The 22,979-nt window shown below is 39.0% G+C and overlaps 2 protein-coding genes across 4 annotated transcripts in view; one reads left to right on the forward strand and one right to left on the reverse strand.

Annotated features, from left to right (window-relative positions):
- The first annotated feature begins 983 nt into the window (after positions 1–983).
- CYB5R2 (cytochrome b5 reductase 2) lies at positions 984–21,427 on the forward strand. Its single transcript, XM_084288157.1, has 10 exons — positions 984–1,029; positions 1,116–1,262; positions 1,718–1,790; positions 4,207–4,313; positions 5,364–5,493; positions 6,669–6,752; positions 7,506–7,591; positions 8,394–8,493; positions 9,190–9,391; positions 20,893–21,427. Exons 1-9 carry the CDS (start codon positions 1,015–1,017, stop codon positions 9,360–9,362), a joined length of 915 nt encoding a protein of 304 aa, XP_084144283.1. The 5' UTR covers positions 984–1,014; the 3' UTR covers positions 9,363–9,391; positions 20,893–21,427.
- PPFIBP2 (PPFIA binding protein 2) overlaps positions 10,416–22,979 on the reverse strand; it is a 107,676-nt gene continuing 95,112 nt past the window's right edge. For 2 of the 3 annotated variants that reach the window (XM_084288156.1, XM_084288154.1), the window contains 12 exons: positions 21,597–21,629; positions 20,884–21,022; positions 20,073–20,201; positions 19,365–19,515; positions 19,095–19,206; positions 18,323–18,411; positions 17,443–17,565; positions 16,682–16,807; positions 15,657–15,845; positions 15,118–15,288; positions 13,426–13,491; positions 10,416–12,798 (listed from right to left, as the gene is read on the reverse strand). In XM_084288156.1, the coding sequence (XP_084144282.1) occupies positions 12,727–12,798; positions 13,426–13,491; positions 15,118–15,288; positions 15,657–15,845; positions 16,682–16,807; positions 17,443–17,565; positions 18,323–18,411; positions 19,095–19,206; positions 19,365–19,515; positions 20,073–20,201; positions 20,884–21,022; positions 21,597–21,629 (1,400 nt within the window). In that variant the 3' untranslated portion in view covers positions 10,416–12,726. The remainder of the gene's footprint in view (positions 12,799–13,425; positions 13,492–15,117; positions 15,289–15,656; positions 15,846–16,681; positions 16,808–17,442; positions 17,566–18,322; positions 18,412–19,094; positions 19,207–19,364; positions 19,516–20,072; positions 20,202–20,883; positions 21,023–21,596; positions 21,630–22,979) is intronic. The other variant, XM_084288155.1, reaches the window with a different exon arrangement.

Here is a 22,979-nt window from a genome sequence, read left to right on the forward strand (position 1 = left end):
TGGAATTTAAGAAGCATTTGGACTGTGCTCTTAGTCATACAGTCTGAATTTTTGGGTAGACCTGCATGGAGCCACGTTCTAGGAACACAAATCCTTTCCAGCCACCATTAAGTGATGTATTACTGACGTTTCTCTATTGCCAAGACACTCAAATTATGCTACAGCCTTAGCCATGATAGTTATAAGCCCCATTCCTATTTTTCGGAGGTTGCCTATCCAACTTCCATTAAAGGAAAATAGTAGCTGCTGCACCACCTGAAATACATAGAAATTAACGTAACTGCCAACAAACCTTTTTGTTTTGGCTTCTTTTGAGATCGTCACAATCATTTCCACTCCTTTCAGCAAGTAGATTACCACAAAACAAACAAACAAAAAAAAACCTGTAGAGCTAGAAGACATCCCCTCCTCCAGACACACCCATATTCTAAACACATAATCTCACTGTCTAATTTTCTTAAGTGTACCCAAGCAGCATAAGACACCAATTCAGGACTTCATTCCTTCTTAAAGCTTAACAAACTGCCCAAAGACACCAATGTACCTTAAGCCAGACTGGTTTTGACCTAGTGGATACGAAGAAAGTAAGAAGTAATTCCTGTTCCCCCAGCAACACTTGCTAGCAGCTGTTTATCTTTCTTGCCCCCTTTCCCTGATTTCTTGCCCTGCTCTTGCTGCTTGCCCTGCTCTTGCTCCTTGCCCTGCTCTAATTGTTGCTTTATTGGCATTTTGCAACCCAGACCAGGCTCTGTGAGTGTGACAAAGTACAGCCGCAGCCACGAAGCCGATCAGCACCGCCTCTTCTGGGTGCACTGGCGTTGCGACACTCTCCTTGCCTGCAACCTTGGCGCGGCCTCAATGGGCTCTTGTTAGGGCCGTGCCTATCGCACCCTGAGGGGAGGATGCTCCTCGGGGGAGGCCGGCCCAGGGGCTGGCACTGGGGGCCGGGCTGTGGGCAGGGCAGAGCCGAGCCGAGCCGTGCCAGCAGCCCCAGAGCGGCCGGGAGCTGCTGCCATGGAGGCGCTGGCGGTAAGGGGCCGGCGGGCGTCGTGCTGAGGGGACGGGGGGGGCCGCGTGTGGGGTCGCTCCCTGAGCTCCTCTCCTTGTCCCCGCAGGAGGCTCCGGTGGCCGTGGCCGTGGCCGTGGTGGCTGCCTCGGCCCTGCTGCTGCTGCTGCTGCGGGGGGCGAGCCGGGGGCCGAGCCGCCCCCTCACCCTGCGGGACCCTCAGGCCAAGTACCCGCTGCCGCTGCTGGGCAAGGAGGTGAGCGGCGGGGCTGGGGGGCCGGGGGATCTGATCTGCTGGGGGGCCCAGGGCAGAGCAGAGCTGAGGGTTTGCCCCTGAAAACGTCTGTGGCGTTGGGGCTGCTCCAGCAGGGCTTGGTGTAGGGAAATCCTCCCCCAGCACGCTGCTGCCTGCCCCAGCCTGCCGGAGCCGTGCTCCTGTTTAGGTAAGGATGCCGTGGGGATTGCGCAGTCAGGCCAAACTGGCTCCTTGCGGAGTTAAAAGGGGGAAAAAGCCTCCGGTTCTGACGCTTCTCAGCTGTTTGAAGCCCATTTCCAATGCCCTTTGCGCTGCCCTGCTTGGCACTAGGCTTGCACGCTGACCAAGGGCAGGGGGACCGAGGCACGGCGTGGGGAGTGGGGTTTGGGGTTCACAGCAGGGCTGATGCTGACCTCGTCCCGATTTTCCTTTTTTAATGATATTTTTTTCAATAGGAAGTCAGTCATGATACCAAGAAATTCCGGTTCGGGCTACCTTCACCAGATCATGTATTAGGACTGCCTGTAGGTAAATATCAAAAACGTGTCGTTACGTGCTACTTCTGATTTTTAGGATTTTTACGGGTTTTAAGCGTGTACTCATAGCTCTTGGATTTCTGCTTGTGAATGTAGTGCTCGTCAAAGGATGGAGTTAAAAGCTGCATCTGAAAGGAGCTGTGTCAGAGAGAAACGTGAGGCTGATTTCCCAGAGAGTCCTATTTCAGATTTTGTGTATTCTTTGTGCTGCTTGTATCAAATTGGGTGGTGTGGCTTAGAGGCAAACAGTGAAACTGAACTGGCTCTGAGGAAATTGACCCCTGCTCGGGGTGTAGGCAGAAAATATACCCGTGAAAGCTTTTTTTAATACTACTTTTTTTGTGTTCTACCTTTTCTCTCTGGTGTCCTCAGTTTGTCAACTGCCCTCATATTTTTTTATTTTATTTTTTTATTTTTGACAAATATGATAATGCTCATAGGTGAGGAATAGAAAAACTCTTCTGCCTGGAAAGCTTGTAACTTGTATGCAAAGCCAAGGGGAAAATACACCTCCTGTATATATGGAAGGTGTCGCAATGTTCAGAGCCGTTTCTGTGCATGCACTTAACTGTGATTTACCTCCACATGTGTGTACAACTTTGGCTTGCTTTCTGTGGTAGGAGATTAATTTCAGACTAGGACTGGCACTGTGTTCTCTCCTGTACCCTGCAAAACTGATGGCATTGAACCTTGGACCCTTGGACCTTGAATTAATGGTAATCTGGGCAGGGGAAGGTTCCCCTCACTGGTCTGCAGATGTGGCCCTGTTTGTTTTGTTCTGTGTTTGGCAGCTTCCCTTGAGTCAAGGTCTTACCAGCTGTGTGCTGTGAGCATGTTCTTCCTGCATGCTGCCTGCCAAGGGTAGCAGCTTCTTCAGGTTCGCTACAGGCTTCTATCAGAAAATGTAACTCAACTATCTGCATTAACTAGCCAAATGGTAAATGAATTGGAACGTGTTCTGTAATGTTTGTGTTTATTCAGAGTTTTTAAGATTTTAAATATTTAAAAATTTAATTCTTTTTTTTTTTTTTTTTTTTTTTTTTTAAGAACTTCAATAAATTCTTAAGAATTTAAGAATACGGTTCTGGAACTGTATGTACCTGATTACTCCCTGGGAGATTCCCGCCTTCTGCTTTTTACCAGGATCATTTTACTAAAAGTGAAGTATTTCTGCTAGCACTGTTCCTGCTTTTTGTTTTTACATACATCCCCCTAGATTAATGCTGTTTGGCTGGGGAGACAACCCTTGGCAAGGAGTTCCAGTTGTCTTAACAAGCAGAAAGAAATCAGTACCTTTAGAGTCTGCCTCGTGGAGCATGAAGTTGGCCGAAGAGCTGTCAGTGGAAGCTGCAGCAGTTAGGGAGGCAGGAGTTATGAAGGAGGACTGTGGGCCAGAAGCTTTTTTCTTGATAAATTGTTTCAGAATCTTTGGGAAATTTGCTCTGAGAAATTGCTGCTATTAAACCACGATATGTATTTATCGTTTCACGTGAACAGATGCATCCTTATTTTCACTTTATTAATGAAAATGTGAATAGCAGATTCCAAGATACAGACAACACTTGAGAATGAGCAACAAACTTTCTATAGTTTAATAGAACAAACTTTCTATAGTTTAATATAAATTTCCTTTTTTCCTTTGTGTCTTATCCTGTCTTCTGTAACATAGTGGCTCTCCTCAGTTACCTTGTGCTCCAGAAGTCCTAAACTCTTGCTGAAAAAAGAAAAGGGCTCTCTGCTGACACCTGTAAAGCTGCAAAATTGTTATGAGCTAAATACCAAACCTATATATGGAAAGGAAAATCCTACAAAGTAGGTGCTGTCTTCTGACTAGCTGTGTAAACTGGAGATAAGCTGTGGGAGTTACAACTATGAAGGAGATTCGTTTTTTCAACAACACAGATCTTGTGCTAATACATAAAAACACAAGATAACACGAAATAACATCAGCTGGGGAAAGCCAAACTTTCCATCCTAGGCAACTTTCTTTTTGTTATCTGTAGTGGCCTTTGTGTTTTAACTCGTATCTCCTTGGGATGAAGCTAAGAAAGATTTACCACACATAGTCCAGTCATAGTTTGCTGTGCATGTACAACTGTATGCACTCTTTGTGTTGCGTGAGCATACATATGCATGATGTACACCCTGACAGCAATAACGTGCCATGAAAATAATAATGGATTGTGCAGCTATTTAAATATTGTTCTTTTTCTGGCTAGATTCAGCGTTTAAATAAGAGACTAAATGTTTTATACAACATTTACATTGTACAGATTTTCTCCATCATTGTTTGTGCTTAGTGGCTTACAATACCTGCTTTTCTGTTTTGTCTTGTCCACCAGGCCTGAGAAAAATTTGAAACCAAGAGATGAAAAAATAAATAATTGGATTGTCATTCTTTCTCCTAGGCCAACATGTTTACCTTTCTGCAAAAATCAATGGTAATCTGGTGATCCGAGCCTACACCCCAGTTTCCAGTGATGAGACAAAAGGTTATGTTGATTTAATTATAAAGGTAAATTTTGTTTTTCTTGAATATAGATAAATTGCTAACTGCAAGGAAGGAAAGCACTTCATTTCGGTGAAATGTAGAGCTTGTTTTGATTGGTCTTTTTTCAAATAGGGTAATTGCATAGCAAACCCATTTCCCATTATCCTTGAATAATGAGTTGCATCTTGTATATCTGCTGTATGTCAGACAGAAATTGTGGAGGCAGGGGAGATGGAGGAGGGAGATGAAGAATCACTCCTATGGCAGTGCTGGACGAACTTCCCTAGTATTTCTTGTGTGGCAGTGAACAAAGAGCAATCACTCCGCCTGGATCCGCCTTATGCTGTTACTAGCACTCACTGCTAATAGCTGTAAGAAGAAACAAGTCAATCAGGACTGTCTTTGGTGACCCTAGAGAGATTGCAATTATAAGTCTGTAAGCAACAGAAGTTGTACTAATGGGCTTATTAAGAAAATGGGGATATAGAAACAAAGGAAATCCTTTAAGCTAGGGAATGCAGGATGATTTGATCCCAGGATTTCTGGATTTTCTAATCCTTTTCTAAGACAGAATTTGTCCTTAGGCAAAAATCATGACTTTATTTGTGCTCTCTGTTCTTCATGTTACATGTATAGTGAACTGCTGTTAACTACTTAAAGCTTATCACGTGCTTTGAAAGGTGAAAAACCTGGCACGTGGCTGAAATCTCTGGGAAAGTTACAACAAGAAAAGACGGAGCAATGCTATTTTCAGAAGGAGTGATTACAAAAATGGGGTAACGTAAGGTTCTTGTTGGAGGGATAGTGAAATGAGGGCATCAATGCGTAATCTGCTTGCCACATGTTCTTACTCGCCTGGCTGTTTGCAGTGAGCATTAGGACATGTGGCATGAGAGAGCATTTCACCTATTTGGCTGCTTCCTTTTGTGGGGCACAACAGATAACTGAGAGCAAAGAATTGTCTCAATCTCTCTTTCAGATGCTAAATTTCAGACCTGCGATGTAGTAGTCTTCAGTCTTTATTGCCTGCATGAAAGCTAATGGTTGATGTCATAGACGTGATTGTTTTTATAGGTCTACTACAAAAATGTGAATCCCAAGTTCCCAGAAGGCGGGAAGATGTCCCAGTACCTAGACGACATGAAGATTGGCGATGTTATTGACTTCAGAGGGCCAAATGGACTCCTTGTCTACAAAGGCTCAGGTACTGTTACACGAAGGGGGGAGAACAAAAGGGAGGAACTTCTATTAGTTATTCTCAGAGGTATTTTGTAAATCTTGGTAACTTTGTTGTAGAGGAGCAGTTTTGAAAAGTGAGAAAATCCACCTCTCCTGATCTTGACCATGAGCCCATCAGAGCTGATTGTGATGGGAAAAGGTCCTTAGTGTTTAACAGAGTAATAGCTGTTTGTTGTCTTGCTCCTGGGACCACGTAATTAAATCTGGATAATCTCCTATTGCATTATATCGCTAGGAAGACTGCACTGCAAACACCTCAGACATACATACAAGAGATGTTCCAGATGCAAGGGAGGTTGTGGCCTAAAATGCCACAAGATTCTGAGAATCTCAGTGTTGTTACTGAACAACCCGCTGACTGTCAGCCAGCTCCGTTTCATTATTAAGCCAGGTCTGAGCTGACTGGGAGGAAGCTGTATGTCCAGAGAAGTAATCCTCTTTCAAGATGCAAGTATAAGACCAAAGGATTTTGCATTGATCTTGCCTGAGAGGGACTGTGCACTTCAAATTCCTGCTTCAGGGGGATCAGTGCTCAGCACTTCTCTGGATCATCACCTTTTATGATGAATTGAACACTGATGAATCTGTTATATCCCAGAGGAAATGGGTGAAGAATGTTTTGCAAATGTTCCTTTCTGTGCTGCTGCTGTTCTTTGCTTTCAAGAGCAAAGTAGCTAGGAAGGCTTGTTGCTACTTACAGATTTTGTGGAAGATCATTGGAATATGTCAAGTGCCTTTCACATATAATATTTTTAAGGGCTTTATGTGGACACATGGAAGTGTCTGCAAATGATCTGTGGTGCGAATGAGGATGATGATTGCCTAAGAAATCTGCTTCTCTGTATGGGCCGGGGTTACCTTTATCTGCCACTAACCTTCATACTTGCTGAGTAGCCAGCGATGTGGGAACCTATTACAAATGATGCTGGGTAGCAGGGAAGGAGTAAATCACTGGCTCAAAGCTAGGAGTTTAGGTAGACAAAGAGGTTTCTATTCATGCTCAGTGTTATGCTAAGCACGTTTAGCATTTACAGATCTGTCCTAATTAATTGGTAGGCTGTAGGAATACATCCCCATGGAATTTGTATCCATTTTTGTTTAGGAGGTAATGTACCTATAGATGTTGAATACTTCTTCTAGGTACCTTTCTTATCAAGCCTGATAAGAAGTCTGAAGCACAGAAGAAGTTTGCCAAGCATGTTGGGATGATAGCTGGAGGAACAGGTAAAACTACTTTCGTTCTCTAGAGTATCACTCTAGAGAATGAAGAGATCTTCATGGATGCTTGTGAGGAGTGTAAAACACTCTGTACTTGGAGAGCGAAGTGCTCCCATTGTCACAGTCTGAGCTGCTCTAACACTGCTGCATGGGTTTGACATTTAGGTCCACTGGGTTTAAGGAACACATTTTTAGTTGGTTTTTAGTTTGTCTTTAGTTTCTCACTGTTACAGTCTGCCAGTTATAGGCAATAAACTGCATTAATCTCCCTATGCTGAGTCTTTTGTCTGTGATGGTAATTGGTGAGTGATCTCCCTGTCCTTATCTCAACCCCTGAATACTTTCCATCTTATTTTTTCCCCCTCCCCTTTGAGGAGGGGGAGCAAGAGAGTGGTTGTGGTGAAGTTCAGCTGCCCAGCTAGGTAGAACTGCTACACTGAGCTCCAGTGTCAATAACAAAAACTAATTTAGGAGAATGTCCTGAGGGTTAAATTACTGGATGTGATAGAGAATGCTGAAGAGGAAAGCCCCAAATCCATGTACTGTGGTTTTGTTCTCATTTTTAAACTTGAAATAAACTTTGTAACAACAAAAAGCCCCGACCTCTGCATTTGGCATGGATTAAAAATTCAGACGTTTGTAGCCCTGTGCAAACTAAGCTCCCACTGAAGACTGAGGGAAGATAGCAATAATATTGAAACTGCAGCCTTACATGGGTTGAAAGACAGACCTGTTTTTTAACTGCTTTGTTTTGAACAGGGATAACTCCTATGTTGCAGCTTATCCGTCATATCACAAACGATCCTAAGGACTCTACAAAATGCTACCTTCTCTTTGCTAATCAGGTGAGCATTCTGTCCCATCTGTCCTTTATTAATGGTATAACTTTTCTGTTGGCCTCTGAGTTTTTGAAGTTGATGTGACATTGAGAAAATACTGCTCTGCATACACGTACTTCATATTCTTCAAGTTTCTCTTTGATCTGTAATTTCAGCCAACCATATGTGACAAATGATATGATCTGAGGTGGCATATCTAAAATGATCAGTATAGGTGGGAGCAGGAAGTGTTTATTATATAAGTTCTTATTATGCTGTCTTGGGGTGAAGTGATTTATAGAGAAAGCGAATCAGAAAATTAGATGTAAGTATATAAATACTGCATGGTGCTGCTGTGGTTCCGATGCTCTTTTACTTGTTTTGAAGATGGCACTGCATAGTTCCACCTATACTCCGTAATTCCTGTATTGGAGTAAACAGTGTGAACAGATCCATGTCCCTCTGCTCAGCTTACTCTTCATTGGTTTCAGTGAAACAGGATTTTGTTCTGTTTTTATCTGTTTCTAGTGATTCACCATGCTCTATTTGCTAGGGTCAGACAAATCCAGCTGTGATTTTAGCCTGGCTTCAAAAGTTGTTCAAATTGCTATCTTTAAAATTGTGTTCAGGTGACTACTGAGTCTCATAGTTTGTTGCTTTTTGTCTGAATTTACAGATGGTAGTACTGATAACAGCGTATAATGTAAGGGAAAAAACACACTTTGTTGGAATGAGTTATCATTGCATTTGTCTTGCTGCATGCTAGATAAGCTCACATCAGAGGGCATCTTGAGCTGGTTTGGAGTTAAACAGCAATCTTACTTTGCAGACAGAAAAAGATATATTGCTAAGAGCTGAGCTGGAGGACATTGCCAAGAAGCACCCTGATCAGTTCAAAGTATGGTATACCCTGGACAGGCCTCCACAAGGTAGGCCACTGGTACACACCGGAGACATCTTTACTCCTCGTTGTTTAACTGTCACAGTTTCACTCTTGTGAAAACTGCTGCTGTTTTTGTAACCCCAGCATTCTTCTCCTGGTATATCAGCTTAAAGCACATACTTTCATATGTGGAAATAGATTTTTTCCCATTTGGCTCACTTAAAGTGGTAGAATCATTAAATATTAGTCCTTGAAATCATTTAGTATTTCACTTTTTCATTTTTAAATCTCTTAAAACTACACTGCAGAACTTCTGTCATGATTAAGCTTCTGCTGCCACCTCACCACTGAATTTCTTTTCCTGTTTTTTTTTCTGAATGTGCTGAGTGGCACAGGTCTCAGTACCTGTCCCAGTATGACAGCTCTGGGTGACCTCTCTCCACTGGAAAATTGTATTCTGTTTATTCCCACCTATTCCCACTCTTTTAAACCTATCTTTTATTCACAGACCTTCATGTGTGAAGGTCTGCACAAACCCTTTTCAACCAGATTCTTGCTATCCCCTTCAAAAGGGACCACTAGGTTTTGAGCTCAGAGATTTGACCCTATCTTTGCTCGCAGTGATCGTGGCATAACTTTGCTGAATCTTCAGCTGCTTTGTAAGTACAACATGTGCAGTTAACTCTCTGTATTGTCTGAAGGCTAAAAAAGCTGAATTAATAATTTAATTTATTTGTTTCAGACTGGAAGTACAGTTCTGGCTTCATCACTGCAGACATGATTAAAACCCACCTCCCTTCCCCTGGCAGTGAGACGCTCATTCTCATGTGCGGGCCACCACCCATGATTCAGTTTGCATGTCAGCCCAACCTGGACAAACTCGGCTATCCCAAGAGCAATACGTTTTCTTATTAACAGTGATGCCATCCAATACCTTTCCTTGAGTAAGTACTGCATATTTTCCTACAGGAACAACTGGTATGTAACTGGGCAGTATTTCTGCGTGTATTTTTTAGCTGTATAATTTAATTTCTGTGGTTTTTAACTTCATAATTGTCTTTGACTATTTTAATATCACAAGGCCGAGAAGTGATGTGGAAAGTGATTTAGTCTAAGCTTGCAAGTTAGTTTGAAATGTTACATCACTAGTTCTTAGGGAAAAAAAGTGTAATTGGAGAGGTAGGACAGAGATGAAATGACCCGTCTGTTAACATGGATACGGAATTTGGGAGTGGGCTATGAGACTAGACTAGGATAACATGAATGCTTGGCAGGTAATTCATTTAGTTCAGCCCAGTGAAGGGGAGAACAGAGAACAGTCCTTTTTCAAACTGCTGGTTTGTAGCCATTTACCAGGGTTTAAGCAAAATGGCAGTGTGCCACTGAAAAAGCATTTAAACAGAATTTGGATAACACCTCAATTGTTTATTACTATAGCAGAAATTCTTGTTAGTCTGACATTTATTCGGGATTATATAACTTCATGCTGACTTCTAATGGCCTTAGCTAAACAATCACTCTAAACTACGAATGAAGCTCTAGGCTGCCTGTACAGACACGCATCCAGTGATGATTTTAGTGTTATTCCCTGTAAATGTAGTGCTTGCTCTTTTGGCAGTTTCAGAAATGTTCTTTGCTTAAGAGAAAACGTGGCATCTTCCTTCCTAGTGTACACTACACTGAGTCAATCTTAAACTCAGCCATGCCTTGTCTGAGTGTTTCTACCATGCAGCATTTAATTTTTAGTCTTCAGGGTCTGAAGTACTGCAGGTTCATTTTCAGGAATTAGTTTATGCTATAATTGCCGTAAGGTCTGAAAAATCCTCGAGACAAAAGACTTGTTTCTTCAGATGCTAATAAATATGTTTACTAAATCTGTCCCTGGTCAACCACAAATATCTCTATAGGAGTCATTCCACAACCAGGAAAAAAGAGGAATATACACAATTTATTTATAACAGTCAAAAATTTATGCATTTATGCCTTTGCTATAACTAGGATTTCTTACTATATACAAAAAAAGATTGTGTAGGTTGAATATTCACAGCCAGGATAGCACAATACCACAACGAGTTATAAATACATCCTCAAAAGAATCTGCTTGGAATATCTCAGTGACATTAAGGCTGCTCCTGTCAGAGCAGCTTATCCTAGTTGTAATACTGCAATACTTAAGTTTGTTTAATTAAACTGACAGAATATTTCGTGTCCCTGTAGTATATGATCTGGTCGTTAGTGTGAACTGCCAGATTAGAGATGTGCTTGACTGGTATGCTTGGTAGCCTTTAGTAAGTATTTTTAGTGGGCTGCTTTCTCACTCCTACTGATTTTCAGTTAGCAGTGTATTGTTCAGTGATTGAAACAAACAAACAAAAAAAATCTAGTAGCCTTAATTTTAACGTTTTGGACAATTAAATTATTCATTTAGCTTTTAAAATATGGCGATACAGTGTAGGGTCTGTTAGGAGAGGCTCATGGAGCGAGGGCTAGAGTAGGCTACCTTGAAAAAGTGCAATTGATGGCTTTCAAAGAGCCCATGCTACATACTCTGGATAGTACCTGAGATTTCCCTTTAATTTGGGAAGGTTTATGGCTAGGCCTGCCCTCAGGCTATATTGATACATAAACCAACATCCTGAAGCCGGAAAGGAGAGTAACATAAACCATCCATATACAGAGACTTTTCTTTATAATTTGGTAGATTTCTTTTCTGGCATTTCTCTATTTACTAAGATATCCTGCTAGTACCTTGTTAATACAGGCACATGCCAACAGATGCCGCAAGTAATTGTTGCTGTAAAAGAGACACTTTGACCCTTGAACTGCCCCTCAAGTAAGTAGTCAGAGGGTGCATTTCCCTGTTACAGTGCTGCAGTCCAACCTAGCTCAGCAGAATAGCAGCAGATTTATTTTGTTAGGTTACAAAGAAAAAAAAGCTTGTTTTATTATGGTACTTGTCTGATGCTCCCTAGTGGCATTTTACACATGACAGGACAATAGTATTGACCTCCTATTGATAAATAAAATACTCTATGAAAATCTATCTGTAGCTGGGATGAAAAGACAACTGGAAGTGTAATATCAATATTGTTTATAGAAACATCACCAGTTCTCATGCAAATGTTACAGTTTCTGCTACAGGCACCAGGCCTGAGGGCCGTTTGCAGGTATACATGTATGTTTTATTAGCTGTAACACTAGAAAGAAAATACAATGGTAATAAGCCTGTCATTACTGGTCTTAGAAGGCTCTCTCTGAACTGTTTAAACTGCTCAGAAGGCTTATGAGCATCCTGATGTTTGCACATGTGCCTCGGTATCAACCATTTTAGACAAATGTAAATGTACAGAAAAAGCACCTTCAATAGTTCTACTTAAGGACACATCACTTAAAACAAAACAGGGAATCATGGTGGAAATTCTGTTGTGCTTACAGAGTACAGCAAACACTATCCTGACATTTTAAACTTACATTTTATATTAATTAGTGTTGTGATTGCCCCTTGATCATGAACAACTTAGTGCTTATGTAAAAATCAAAAAATAAAGAAAAATCAATTCAAACAAAGAGCCAGCTTTTGAATCTACTAGTTCTCTTAGTAGTCTCAATGTTACATAACTTTTCTTGCTGCAGCTGTTCAGTATCTTTGAGTTAGTTTAAGATGTGTGAGCAGGCCATCTAGATTGTCATCCTCCTGATAAAAGCAAGGGCTTGGTGCATAGTAATCTTTTATTTTCCCCTTCTACACTGCACTCAGAGAAAGAGGGCAGGACCTGTACTAATGAAAGGGATGAAAGTATCTCTGGCAAGACTGTAGTAGTACTTAGTGAGCCATCAGAGCTGCACTTGCCAGCATCTGTCTGAATTGCTATGTGGCTATGGTCAGTCCATGTGGTAAAATAGAATATTAATGATTCTTGCATTACAAGTTAATTATAAAAATAAAAAAATATAAAAGCTCTTTCCTAGAGCAGTACAGAAACACACACGTAAAAAGATGACAAAATACAAGGGTAAAACATACTGTCTTTCCGGACTCTAGAAAATAAACAGTTCTGTACAACTTCTCTCAATACCTATTTGACATTACGTAATACAGAAACAGTGCAGAGGGAAGTAACCTGTGAAGTGTTGCTACGTTAGCAAAAAAAAAAATGCTGTGTGGTGAGTCTCACTGGTGGGAAAGAGGCAAAACTTTGCAGTACCACAGCATCAAGTGTCTCCTGGGCACCCCTCTGGACAGGTATGAGGTATTGGTGTTCTTGGTCACACTGAAACATTATCTCCAGTCTTCAAAGGTAGGTGTTAAAAATCTGCTGTCATTTAGCATTTCATCTTGGCTTAACATTGTCTGAAAAAAAAAAAATGCAGCAAGATGTGAACGAGTAAAATATATTCAGTTAAAGGCCTATAGTTAAAGCAATCCAGCTGTAATAAGATCAGATGCCCAACAGAGGGGGTTAGAGCCACATAAAATTAAAAGGAATCTCGAATGCTGCTTTAAATAGTGACACTGTTACTTGATTGAGGAAATATTCACAAAAATTTTGTGTGACATTATTCTTTATATCCTTCAGTCACTTCTTGATTTTAAAAAATCAGCTGCTATAGAGTCAGGAATATATACAGTGATTTTGTGCCTCCCCTCCCCCAAAGATTTTTAGCTCTTCTAACTCTTCAAATCTTACCTCTTCACAAGATTTTGAGATGAATATCTGTTATTGGCTCAAAGAGATAGCATAATTCATAAGAACTTAAAATTGGGGCTTAAATGAAACTTAATTTCTAGTATGATTTAAAAGTGTTTTGTTGGTTTTTTGTTTTTTTTTTGGACTGCGTATGTGCAGCGAGGCTATAAAGAGTTGCATCACAAGAATAGCAACCCACTTACTCTTAACCGCCACCAGCAATGACCAACTTGCACTGAATTCTAGGAGAATACATTAGTGACTTTAAAACAAGTAAAATTGGTACATACCGTAAGATTGCTTATGCCTTGAGAAAAAGCCCCTATTTGCTTTACTGTTCCTTCTGAATGTTCCATCTGTAAAAGTATTCAGCAACTGGTTCAAATCAGACAGTATGTGCAATTTTATTCACTCTACCTGCATCTTTGGAAGGTCTCTCTGCCTTGACAAATGAAGCTGCAGTATTTTTAAAAGTTCTGATCTCTGCACTTTGGAAACTTACACATTAACAAAAACATCTCCATGCTAAGAAGTACACGAAAATGCATTAGTGACAGAAGGATTGAATCCTGATGAAGAAAGACTGATTCTGTGAAACTTTAGCTGTAATTCACAAAGAAAAGAAGAAGTTTAACTGGTATTTGCAGTGAAGAGCAATATTTTCCAGAAGGCAAAACACACAAAATAATTCTGGCAATATACCTCCATAGGCAAAAGCAATAACTGTCCATAATACAGCCCTACCTATTCTTACACAAAAAGGTTATCCGTTCTAGGGCATTAAGGTTTCACTGTGTGACCACATACTCAGAAGTCAGGCTTAAGTAGAAGACCACTTCCCTAATGAAAAATCCAGTATTTCTGTAATGCTTGAACAGCCACGTGTTGTAAGCTGTTGGCTCAAGATTAATACATTCTCTTTCAACTCTTAACCACATAACTGGACACCCACACTAAATTACGGTTTGTATATTCAATTCTGTCAGGGTTTTGCTATTGTCCCCAGTAAAGAAGAGCACTTTATTTTCACTAACGTGCACACAGAAAAAAGACAATGGTTAGATAATGAACACAAATGAGATGTTAGATGCAGTAAACCATGCAAATGACAGAATGACTTTCATAGTTAGTCTTATCAGTTTTGTGACCATTCTCTCATTAGGATTAAAATGTTTCACTGAAGGTCACTGGAGATAGGACAGTTACCCCAGTTACCTCTGTCTGGATCTTGTGTTGACAAAGTTCACACAAGCCTCTGTTAGCTCCATTTTTCAGGGCTTACATCCTTTTACACAAAAGCAAAGTTGAATAGAGTTCAATTTGTTTTAGTCTTCATCATTTGTATGATGTCTAGACATGGTTTCATTTAGCAGTTCACTACTAAATAACAAAAGTGAATTACTTAAGTATTGGTTTATTAATAATCTTGTTCATTATTGAGGCACTGTTTTCATGGATACCTGTTTAAGCATAACTACTTCCCACTGTACATAATGAAAGAATTCAGTTGGATGCTTTGATTAAGCTGTTAAAAATATACAACCCAGTTGTACTTTAATATATAACTTGATAGTTCTGTACAAATTAGTCCAAATTTATTACATTAAAAACCACCCATATAAAGATAAAGAAAAAAGTTGTGTTCCGTACTCAGATTATGAAAGCTAGAAGTACAAAAGTCTTGTGTTTACTGCAGCCTCCACTTTAACTGTCAAGATATGTTGACCTTCATAGTGTAAAGGTGTTACATTCCTGAAAAAGGGCTTTAAGATGGATGAGTTTATCGTTATGTTGATTAAAAAAAACAACAACAAACCTTAACATTCTTAGTATAAACTCTTTCAAATGTCCATAGTCAATACTTTCTCAATGAGTTCATGCGGATGTAGCAAATACTGTTATATGCCAACATTTCATTATTTGCAAGCTTTGGAATGCAAGGAGAGGGTGAGATGAGAATGGCGTCAGTCTGTTTGTCCCACCTGATCCAGCTCCCTATCAGTGAATGGACTAAGTCCTTTGTATCCACCATAGTTCTTCTGAGTACCGTTTGTAGCACCTGGATTTGTATCCATAGGACAAATGTAGTCTGTTGATTCATCAAATTTCTTTTTTCTTAAGTTTCCAAAATGTGAAAACCCAAGTTTCTTTGGCTAAAAGAAAAAGAAAACAAGTTTTAAACTAGAAGAATATTTAAAGAACAACCTTATTTAAAATCCTTTCCTTTTTATTTACTAATGTACCTTAGTCCTTCAAGTATGTAAGACTCTAAACTAAATAAATTTGTTTCCAAATTGGGAGTTACCAGTTCATTTTAAATACAGTTAGATAAAGTTCCTTCTAAGAAAAGACAGGATTGCATGCTGATTTCAAAAATTGATTTAAACAGTTAGCAAAAAATGAAATGCCTTGATATCTAGAGCTAAGGAGAATGTTACACCACTTCTAGAACTGACCTCTCCCCACCCATATATGCCCCTTATTTTCTTTATAAGAAAAATATAAAGCAGTATGTACGTACCCGAACTTTGGCAGTGGTGGTCAGAGGTGTGTATGCTGTTGACTCTGTTATATCTCTTTTTTCTTGCTGTGCCTCTGGTCCAATTAATATATTAAAATTGGTTGTTAGGTGGCGTCGCAGTAGGGTCTTTTGAGGTGGAATATTCAGCAGCATTGCCAGTGTGTCACCATTGAAGCGAGGTTCGAGAATCTATTAAAAAGATAGTAAATATTTAACCATATAAAATCAATAGTAAACCATTACAGTGCTTATCAGAGGGATTTCTTCATTCTAGCTATCTACACTAGACATTTTATAGCTCTGTAGTGATAGGAGATTTGCTAGGTTTGAATAGGAAATACATGAAAATAGGCAGTAAAATACAGAGTATGATCAGACAAACACCTGATTATATTTATTACCAATCTATACAGTTGCTTGGATTGAACAGAATCGTTTTGGATATTTTCTGCTATACTTTTACTATGGTATTACTCTGAAAATATGAACTTAATCTTAGCACAATTTTTTTCTATTTCATTTTTGCAAAAATTCTATGGTACTAGAATAACAGTTTTCAGAACTCGTCTTTGCTAAGCTACAACTAGTTCATGTTTTGAATCAAGAAAAAATCCCATTCCTGATTACAGGCAACACTCACGTGAGTTCAGAACAATTACTTCCTGTGTCATGGTGTTGGCTCAGAATTCTATTAAAACCTCCCCAAGAAACACTCAAGGATTCTTAAACAAGTAATTTTCTCACAGAATAGTTTTCGTTTTGTTTTGTTTTTGTATTGTACTACTGTTAAACGCATGCACAGCTTTGATTATAAAAAAAGGTCTTAGTTCCTTTTTTATTTCAGTTTTCCTTTGTATAATTAAGGTGTATGGATCAGATGCAGAGGCTTTTTTAGAAGTCCTGATCAATTTGCAAATGTATGTTTCTTCCTGCTTGACAAACACTAGATACCAGATACAAGATGTTTTGCATCAGTCTGTCAATTCTTAGTAGATATGTAGTAATATGTTAAAAAGAATTCTTACAATGAGGCCACCGTGCACTCCACTTCCTCGAAGGTTTGGTGCATATTCTGCCAGATCAACTGATCTGAGCCATTCCATCACTCTGTGATTGGACCACTGCACTACTTCAGAAGGTGAAACGTTATTCTGTTAAGGTAACCAGAAAAGATGGATGATGACAACATTGCCTGCTCTGTCACCACATGCTCACAAAACATATCTTTAGTTTAGATTGAAAACATCATTCTTCCTTTTCAACAAAGGAGAGTATTCCCCAATTCTTAGATACTGATTCTGTTCAGATGAAACCCATCTATTACATCAAGTTCTACAATAAAAGAGACAACAGATGCTGGGTGAAAAAAAAAAAATAAAAAATCATTTTGAGAACAGCATTATTGTCAAGGCTTTGATACTATGACTAGGAATAAGCTATGTTGATCAGGTAAGGCAAGAATCCATACAGTCTTAAAGTTAAGTTAGGACGACAACAAAAGAAGTATTCCAAATTGTTCTTTCAAAAGTTGAATTAACTTAAAACTAAGCAAATGATTTGTAAAGGAAGATGCATGAGATTCAACTAATAAATGCTTCGAGCACTTAAGGACTTTGTAGGTTCTTATTATTAGTGAGTACATGGTATATTCCAGAGCAGGAATGCATGCAACTACTGCTTTAGAGGCAATTCTCTAGTAGTTGGGACTGAGGTGCTATTATTCATGGGGTATAATAATGGGGTAATAAGTGCTTGTTTAAATTAAATTACTTAAACATTCTTTTACCTCCTCAGCTGGTCTTCTGCGTAGACAGTGGGGGTTAAAACTGTTGACATGCAGCACATGAATGGCACATTTAATACTCAGATGATGCAGCTGACTGGTGACTTTCAGAAAGAGAAGATCATTCTGTAAAAGAGAGATCCTTCTAAGTGGCACAGAATACACACTAAGATAGGTACTTTCCCCAACAAGATGGCTAAAAACTGAAGTTTATAGCTTATTTGGTAAAATCAAGGCTCGGGGATAGTTTTAAAATACCTGATTGTTTTTGATCTGGCTAAGATCCTGGTGTGGTTGGATTGCTGAAGCCAGCAGCACACATCTAGCATGGAACAGTACGGATCATACTTCTATAGCAAAGGCTCCTCAAGCAGCATGACAATGTTGTATTTTTGATAACAGCTAAATGTAGGTGTTTTTTCATAGAACACCAAAACAAATATTTCACTATCCAAACTTGGGCAAGGAAGCTGTAAAAGTAAACACACTGGCTATGTGTTTACTGCTGATTTGGTGAGAGCTGTAGAAGTCACTGGATTTGCTGCTTATCTTTAATTTATATAACATTGTTGCTAACTTGGTGAGGAGAACAAAACACTCCAGAAGCTGTATGTAAACCAGGTCATTTTACCTTCATTTTTGATGCGTTTTATGATATTGGAAGAGAAACTTGCAGAATTCAGCTGCAAAAGCCTACATTACTTATTTTATATACCTTGGGAACAGTGATCATGCACTAAACAACACCAAGGAGTTATTACTAGCAGTATTTCTGGCTTGCAGAAGTCTTCAACTGCTCACATTCTAAGAAAAAGTCTGTAATGGTTTGCTCATTCTAAAGTTCAGAGTTAAGTTAAACTGAGGCAAAAGGATTTTAGCTTACCACAGTTAAATACTGCAACATTCTCCCATCAACTCTGGACTCGTGAAACTGGTCTTTGTACTGAGGTAAACCAATGTCATCAAGCCAGCCTGCAGATACAAGAACAGTGGTGTACCCAAATGTGGGTCAGTAAGAATGAAGCCCTTCTAATCTGGGCAGGCTTCTTCTGAGGCATTCAGGTAGCTCATTCCGCTTACTCACCTCTCTAAAGGACAGCCTCATAGCAGAAGCCTAAAAGCAATTCATCCAGCTTTTCCTATAATACCCCTGCAATACTTTAAATACAAACCTTCTGTCCTGTAAAACTTCGCTTTTGCTAGACTGAGACATACCACCCATAGTGTACATTCATTGTCCTTCAAGATGGATGGGTCTGCAATACGTTTGTTTAGGCAGGTATCAGACATCTTTTAAGAGCACTGAGTTTCAACAGGGCAAGATTGGGGGTTTTCATGTTGTTCTTGATGTTCAAATATGGTTGCATAGAATGAAGTTCCAGTGGGAACTCTACCTTTCAGATTGCAGAGTACTGAACTACTTTATGAAACATGGGCACCATGAAAGGCATCAGGCTATTATATGCTATGTGCTTTATAAAGTATTCCACCCAGCGCTGTCTTCTAGTTGAGATTGTGTGGAGTATGCAGATAAAGAAGGAAACCCCATAGTCATCTATTTGTAGAACTACTCTTTTTTCTTTTTTCATTCCTGCTCAGCTGCATAAGAAAAAAAAATATTTTACAAACACTTCCACAATTCTTCAAACACTTACGTGTCACCCAGATATGATCGAGTTGTGCAGATTTCTCATCTTGTTTTGCATTTATTGATTTAATGGCCAAAACTAATTTCTTCCTGTGCAGTGGATGCTTTATTCCCATTTCCTGTAACAATAACCATTAAAAAAGTAGTTTGCTCTTTTCATCTCGTTAAACAGCTACTGAAACATTTCCAAAAGGTAGAATTGCCAATTGTCTGAAGGGATCTGGTTGTACTGAATCAAGATTTATGGTTGCTTGAGAAAAACAGTTACAGATATTACCTTTTCCATGTCCTGAGGTGTTGCAGTTAACAGCGTATGGCCTGAAGTCACCCACTGCCGTGCAAAAATGACGTACTGCCCTAGACCGAAGTCCTCAAGCCAATTACAAACTCTCTCAGTGCTCCACTGAGCAAATGGAGCATTGTAGTCACTGAAAAGTAAAATAACTCTTTGAAACTCTTACAGGAAAGAATACGGTTCTTATCAGAAAGATCATTACATACCAGAGGAAATACTACAGCCTAGATCCTAGTATTCTTTATCCTGTGAAATAATAAAGCCCAACAGCCATTCTCTCAGTATATGCTGTGGTAGTAGTGTCCTCCTAATTTGACTGCCTAGCTTTCTCTTGTGAACAGTTGGAGCAGGGTAGGGTGATAAGGATTAAAGTTTCCCACTTGAAAATAAAGAAAAGGGTAATTAATTGCTGAATCCTCAGCACTGCAAATATTCCCACATAAGATGATAATAAGTTTCCTCGTTCTTTAATACAGGTGAAATTTTGGTGCTGCTACCTGCAGCTGAAGGAGTGCAGATAGGCAAGCTAATCAGGATACATTTTCTACCAGGGAAATTCTTTCCAGTTGGGGAATTCCATGTGTAACGAAGTATATTGGACAATGTATTGCACAAGAGAAGTGTTTTGCTGTTCATTGTATTTAACAGCATCTTTTAATACACTGTGCAAGGAAAAGAAGAAATAATTACCTTTTCTGGCCTTTGGTTTCCTTTGATCTGGATAACCGAGGCCCAGCTGTTGCACGAAGACCGCCTCTTCGGAACTCTGCCAAACCCAGATCGTCTGCAGGGAAGTTACCAGACTGAGTTCTTCTTATTCTTTCAAAACAAGAGCGCCAAGACAGTACTATTAGCGTCCAACAGAGAACATTTGTTTCATATGGAAACTATAATGACAACTAGAAGCTGTATCAATCTTCCTGTAAACCACAAACATATGATTCAAGCAGCAGCCAAAGAAGTTCCAAGCAAACACTGTCTAGACCAAACTCTGAGTAAAGAAAAAAGCTCTGCAAAACAGCTATGACCTTTCAACACAAGTAATAATCTACACTGGAGGTCAGGCTTCTAAACATCTGCTGTCCTGAAGCAAATAAAATGAACGCAGTAAAACTCAGTCCCCCTGCTTTTTGTTTCTTCTGTTTTCTCAGCCTTTTTTTTTTTTTCTTTTTTAAAACTGAAGGCTCCTGTAATGAACAACTGACTATCATTTAATTTTTTCGTAGCTACTGAAACTGTTGGTACTCTAAATCTTTAGCATTATAACAACACAGCAGAATACGTTATTTCTTCCAATAACGTGATGCTTTGTATATTACCATGCATTTCCCTCCAGCCATGTGCACATAGAGACACACCTGTACAATCACAGAACAGAGCTGCTTTTCCTCCTTTTCCTGAACTTTATTTTATTCTTGCTGTAGGTACCGTAGCTTTTACTGAGAACTGAATTAATTCTGTTGAAATACTTTGATAGGAAACTAAAAAAAAATTATCTTACTTTCCCCAGATTTTCTTGATCCCTTTTGGACTCTTTCTATTTTCTGGAGACAGTGGAGACTGTGGACCTGAATCCGTTCCAGAAGAAAGAGGTGAAAGGTCATCTGAGACTACTGTACCATCCACGTTCTCTGTTTCTCCTGGGTTAAGAACAGTAATAGTCACATTTTTTACTAATTGTTGACAAAGTGGTTATCTGGGAGACTAATACTTTAAAAAAAGAAAAAAGGTAATAAATAAGTAAAGATAAAATAAAATGTTCCTGTATAAAAAAGTATTGCTCAGAAGGGGAAAAAAATATTAGCTGTACATTTCATACCAAAAAAAAAAAAAAGAAAAAAAAAAGAGTAAAACAGTATTGTTGTTTCAATTTATTTAAAAACATTATTTTAATTAACTCAGAATCTTCACTTGGGTCTGCTCTTGCCTTTCTACTGTTAATACCAAAACTCTTCCATTAAAATCGGTGGGAATTTTTCTTTTTTCACTAAAGTAAGATCATGAACAAGTATTAAAAAAAATAAAAAATAAATCCCATATGAATGCCATAGAGGGAAAGCTCTTATTTCATTTCAGCACTGCACTTAAGAAATTCAATGTGGATTGCCCCCTTGGTATTAGTATTTTATAGAGGAGAGAAAGGAAGGGAAAAAGGAAAGGAAAAAATAAGTAGCAAAATTCATGTTAAAGTTGCATCTTGTTTGGATACAATACCTAGCACTGGTGCACTGACACTCCTGATGCGATCTTCAGTCATCCCAAGAAGCAGAAAGCCAGATGAGGAAGCAAAGAAGATATAAAACACCAGCAAAATAAAGTTATGGAAGAGCAAAGAAGTAAGCTAAGCATTAAAAGCAGAAACAAAAAGAAAAGAAGCAGTTATGCTTGACATGAAAGCGAATGTGCATTGGTTTGCACAAGCCCCAGGAATCCTGCACAAGTCATCTTAAGTAGATTGGAATGATCATTTCTCTCTCTCTCAAAACATATTTAAACATATGCTACAGAGCTCCATAAAGCCTGCAGCACTTCAGAAATGAAGCAGTGTCTAAAGTTACATCAGGTTCTTCTGAAATACAGAACTGGAGGTGTACTGAGTTCACTGCACATGCAAGATGCAAACTAACCTCCAGTAATTCAGTGTTCTTACGAATTCACTGCTTGTTTCTAGAAAAAAAACATTTTCCTTTACAAGATCACGCCTCTTTGGATAATCCTGCAGTTAAAACATAAATTGCATGGCTTGTGGACTGCCTACACCTATACAGACTATTAATGAAGCTCCAGCATTGCTATTACAGAAAAGCTTTTTAAAAAATAAATAAATAAATAGAAAAGCAACCGTTAAACAACCAACAACCTATTGTAACGTTTAAGCTACAGTACACTAGCAGCTCTTAAGACCATGAAGTCTTATAAAGAAAAAACATACAAACAAACCACACACGTACAAAAAAAACAATCCAATAACAATTAAAAAAAAAATCCAAAATCCTTAACTTTTTTTCTAAAATGTGCACATTACTGCTGGTTATATTGTAAAGTGTCACACAATAAAATACAGTGGGATGGGAAAGGAAAAGTTTTTTTGTTTGATTAATACACAATTTAGTGTACGTTCCTTTAAAAAGATTTTGTCTATTCTTGATGTACTTGGCTGTGCATTTTTGTTTGTTGTTTTATAAGAAAACATCAGCAAACTCATGTGATCAATGGAAGACAGTGTGAAAAAAATACACTTATTCATACTATCAATATGTTTGGATCTCCAAAAATTCTAATTTTCAGTAACAGATTTGTTGGCTAAGAAAGCTGTCACCATAACCTCCAACCGTGTTACGAGCTCATTACATATGCTATCACTGACGTCAGCAAATTAAATGTCATCCAGTGCAACAAAAAGAATGTTCCAACTAAAGTCACCCTTCACTCTCCAGTGAGCCCATCTAGAATATTTTTGATATATTGTTAAAAACAGAACTTTCCCTCAGTGAGCCACCCGAACATCATACGTTATTGTAACACAGAAGGTTATATAACATGGTATTTCCCCATTTTTAGTTTTCTTGTTTGCCTCTTACATAACCCCCCCGCCAC

Source organism: Netta rufina (genome assembly GCF_964035555.1).
Source record: "Netta rufina genome assembly, chromosome: 5".
Lineage (NCBI taxonomy): Eukaryota > Metazoa > Chordata > Aves > Anseriformes > Anatidae > Netta > Netta rufina.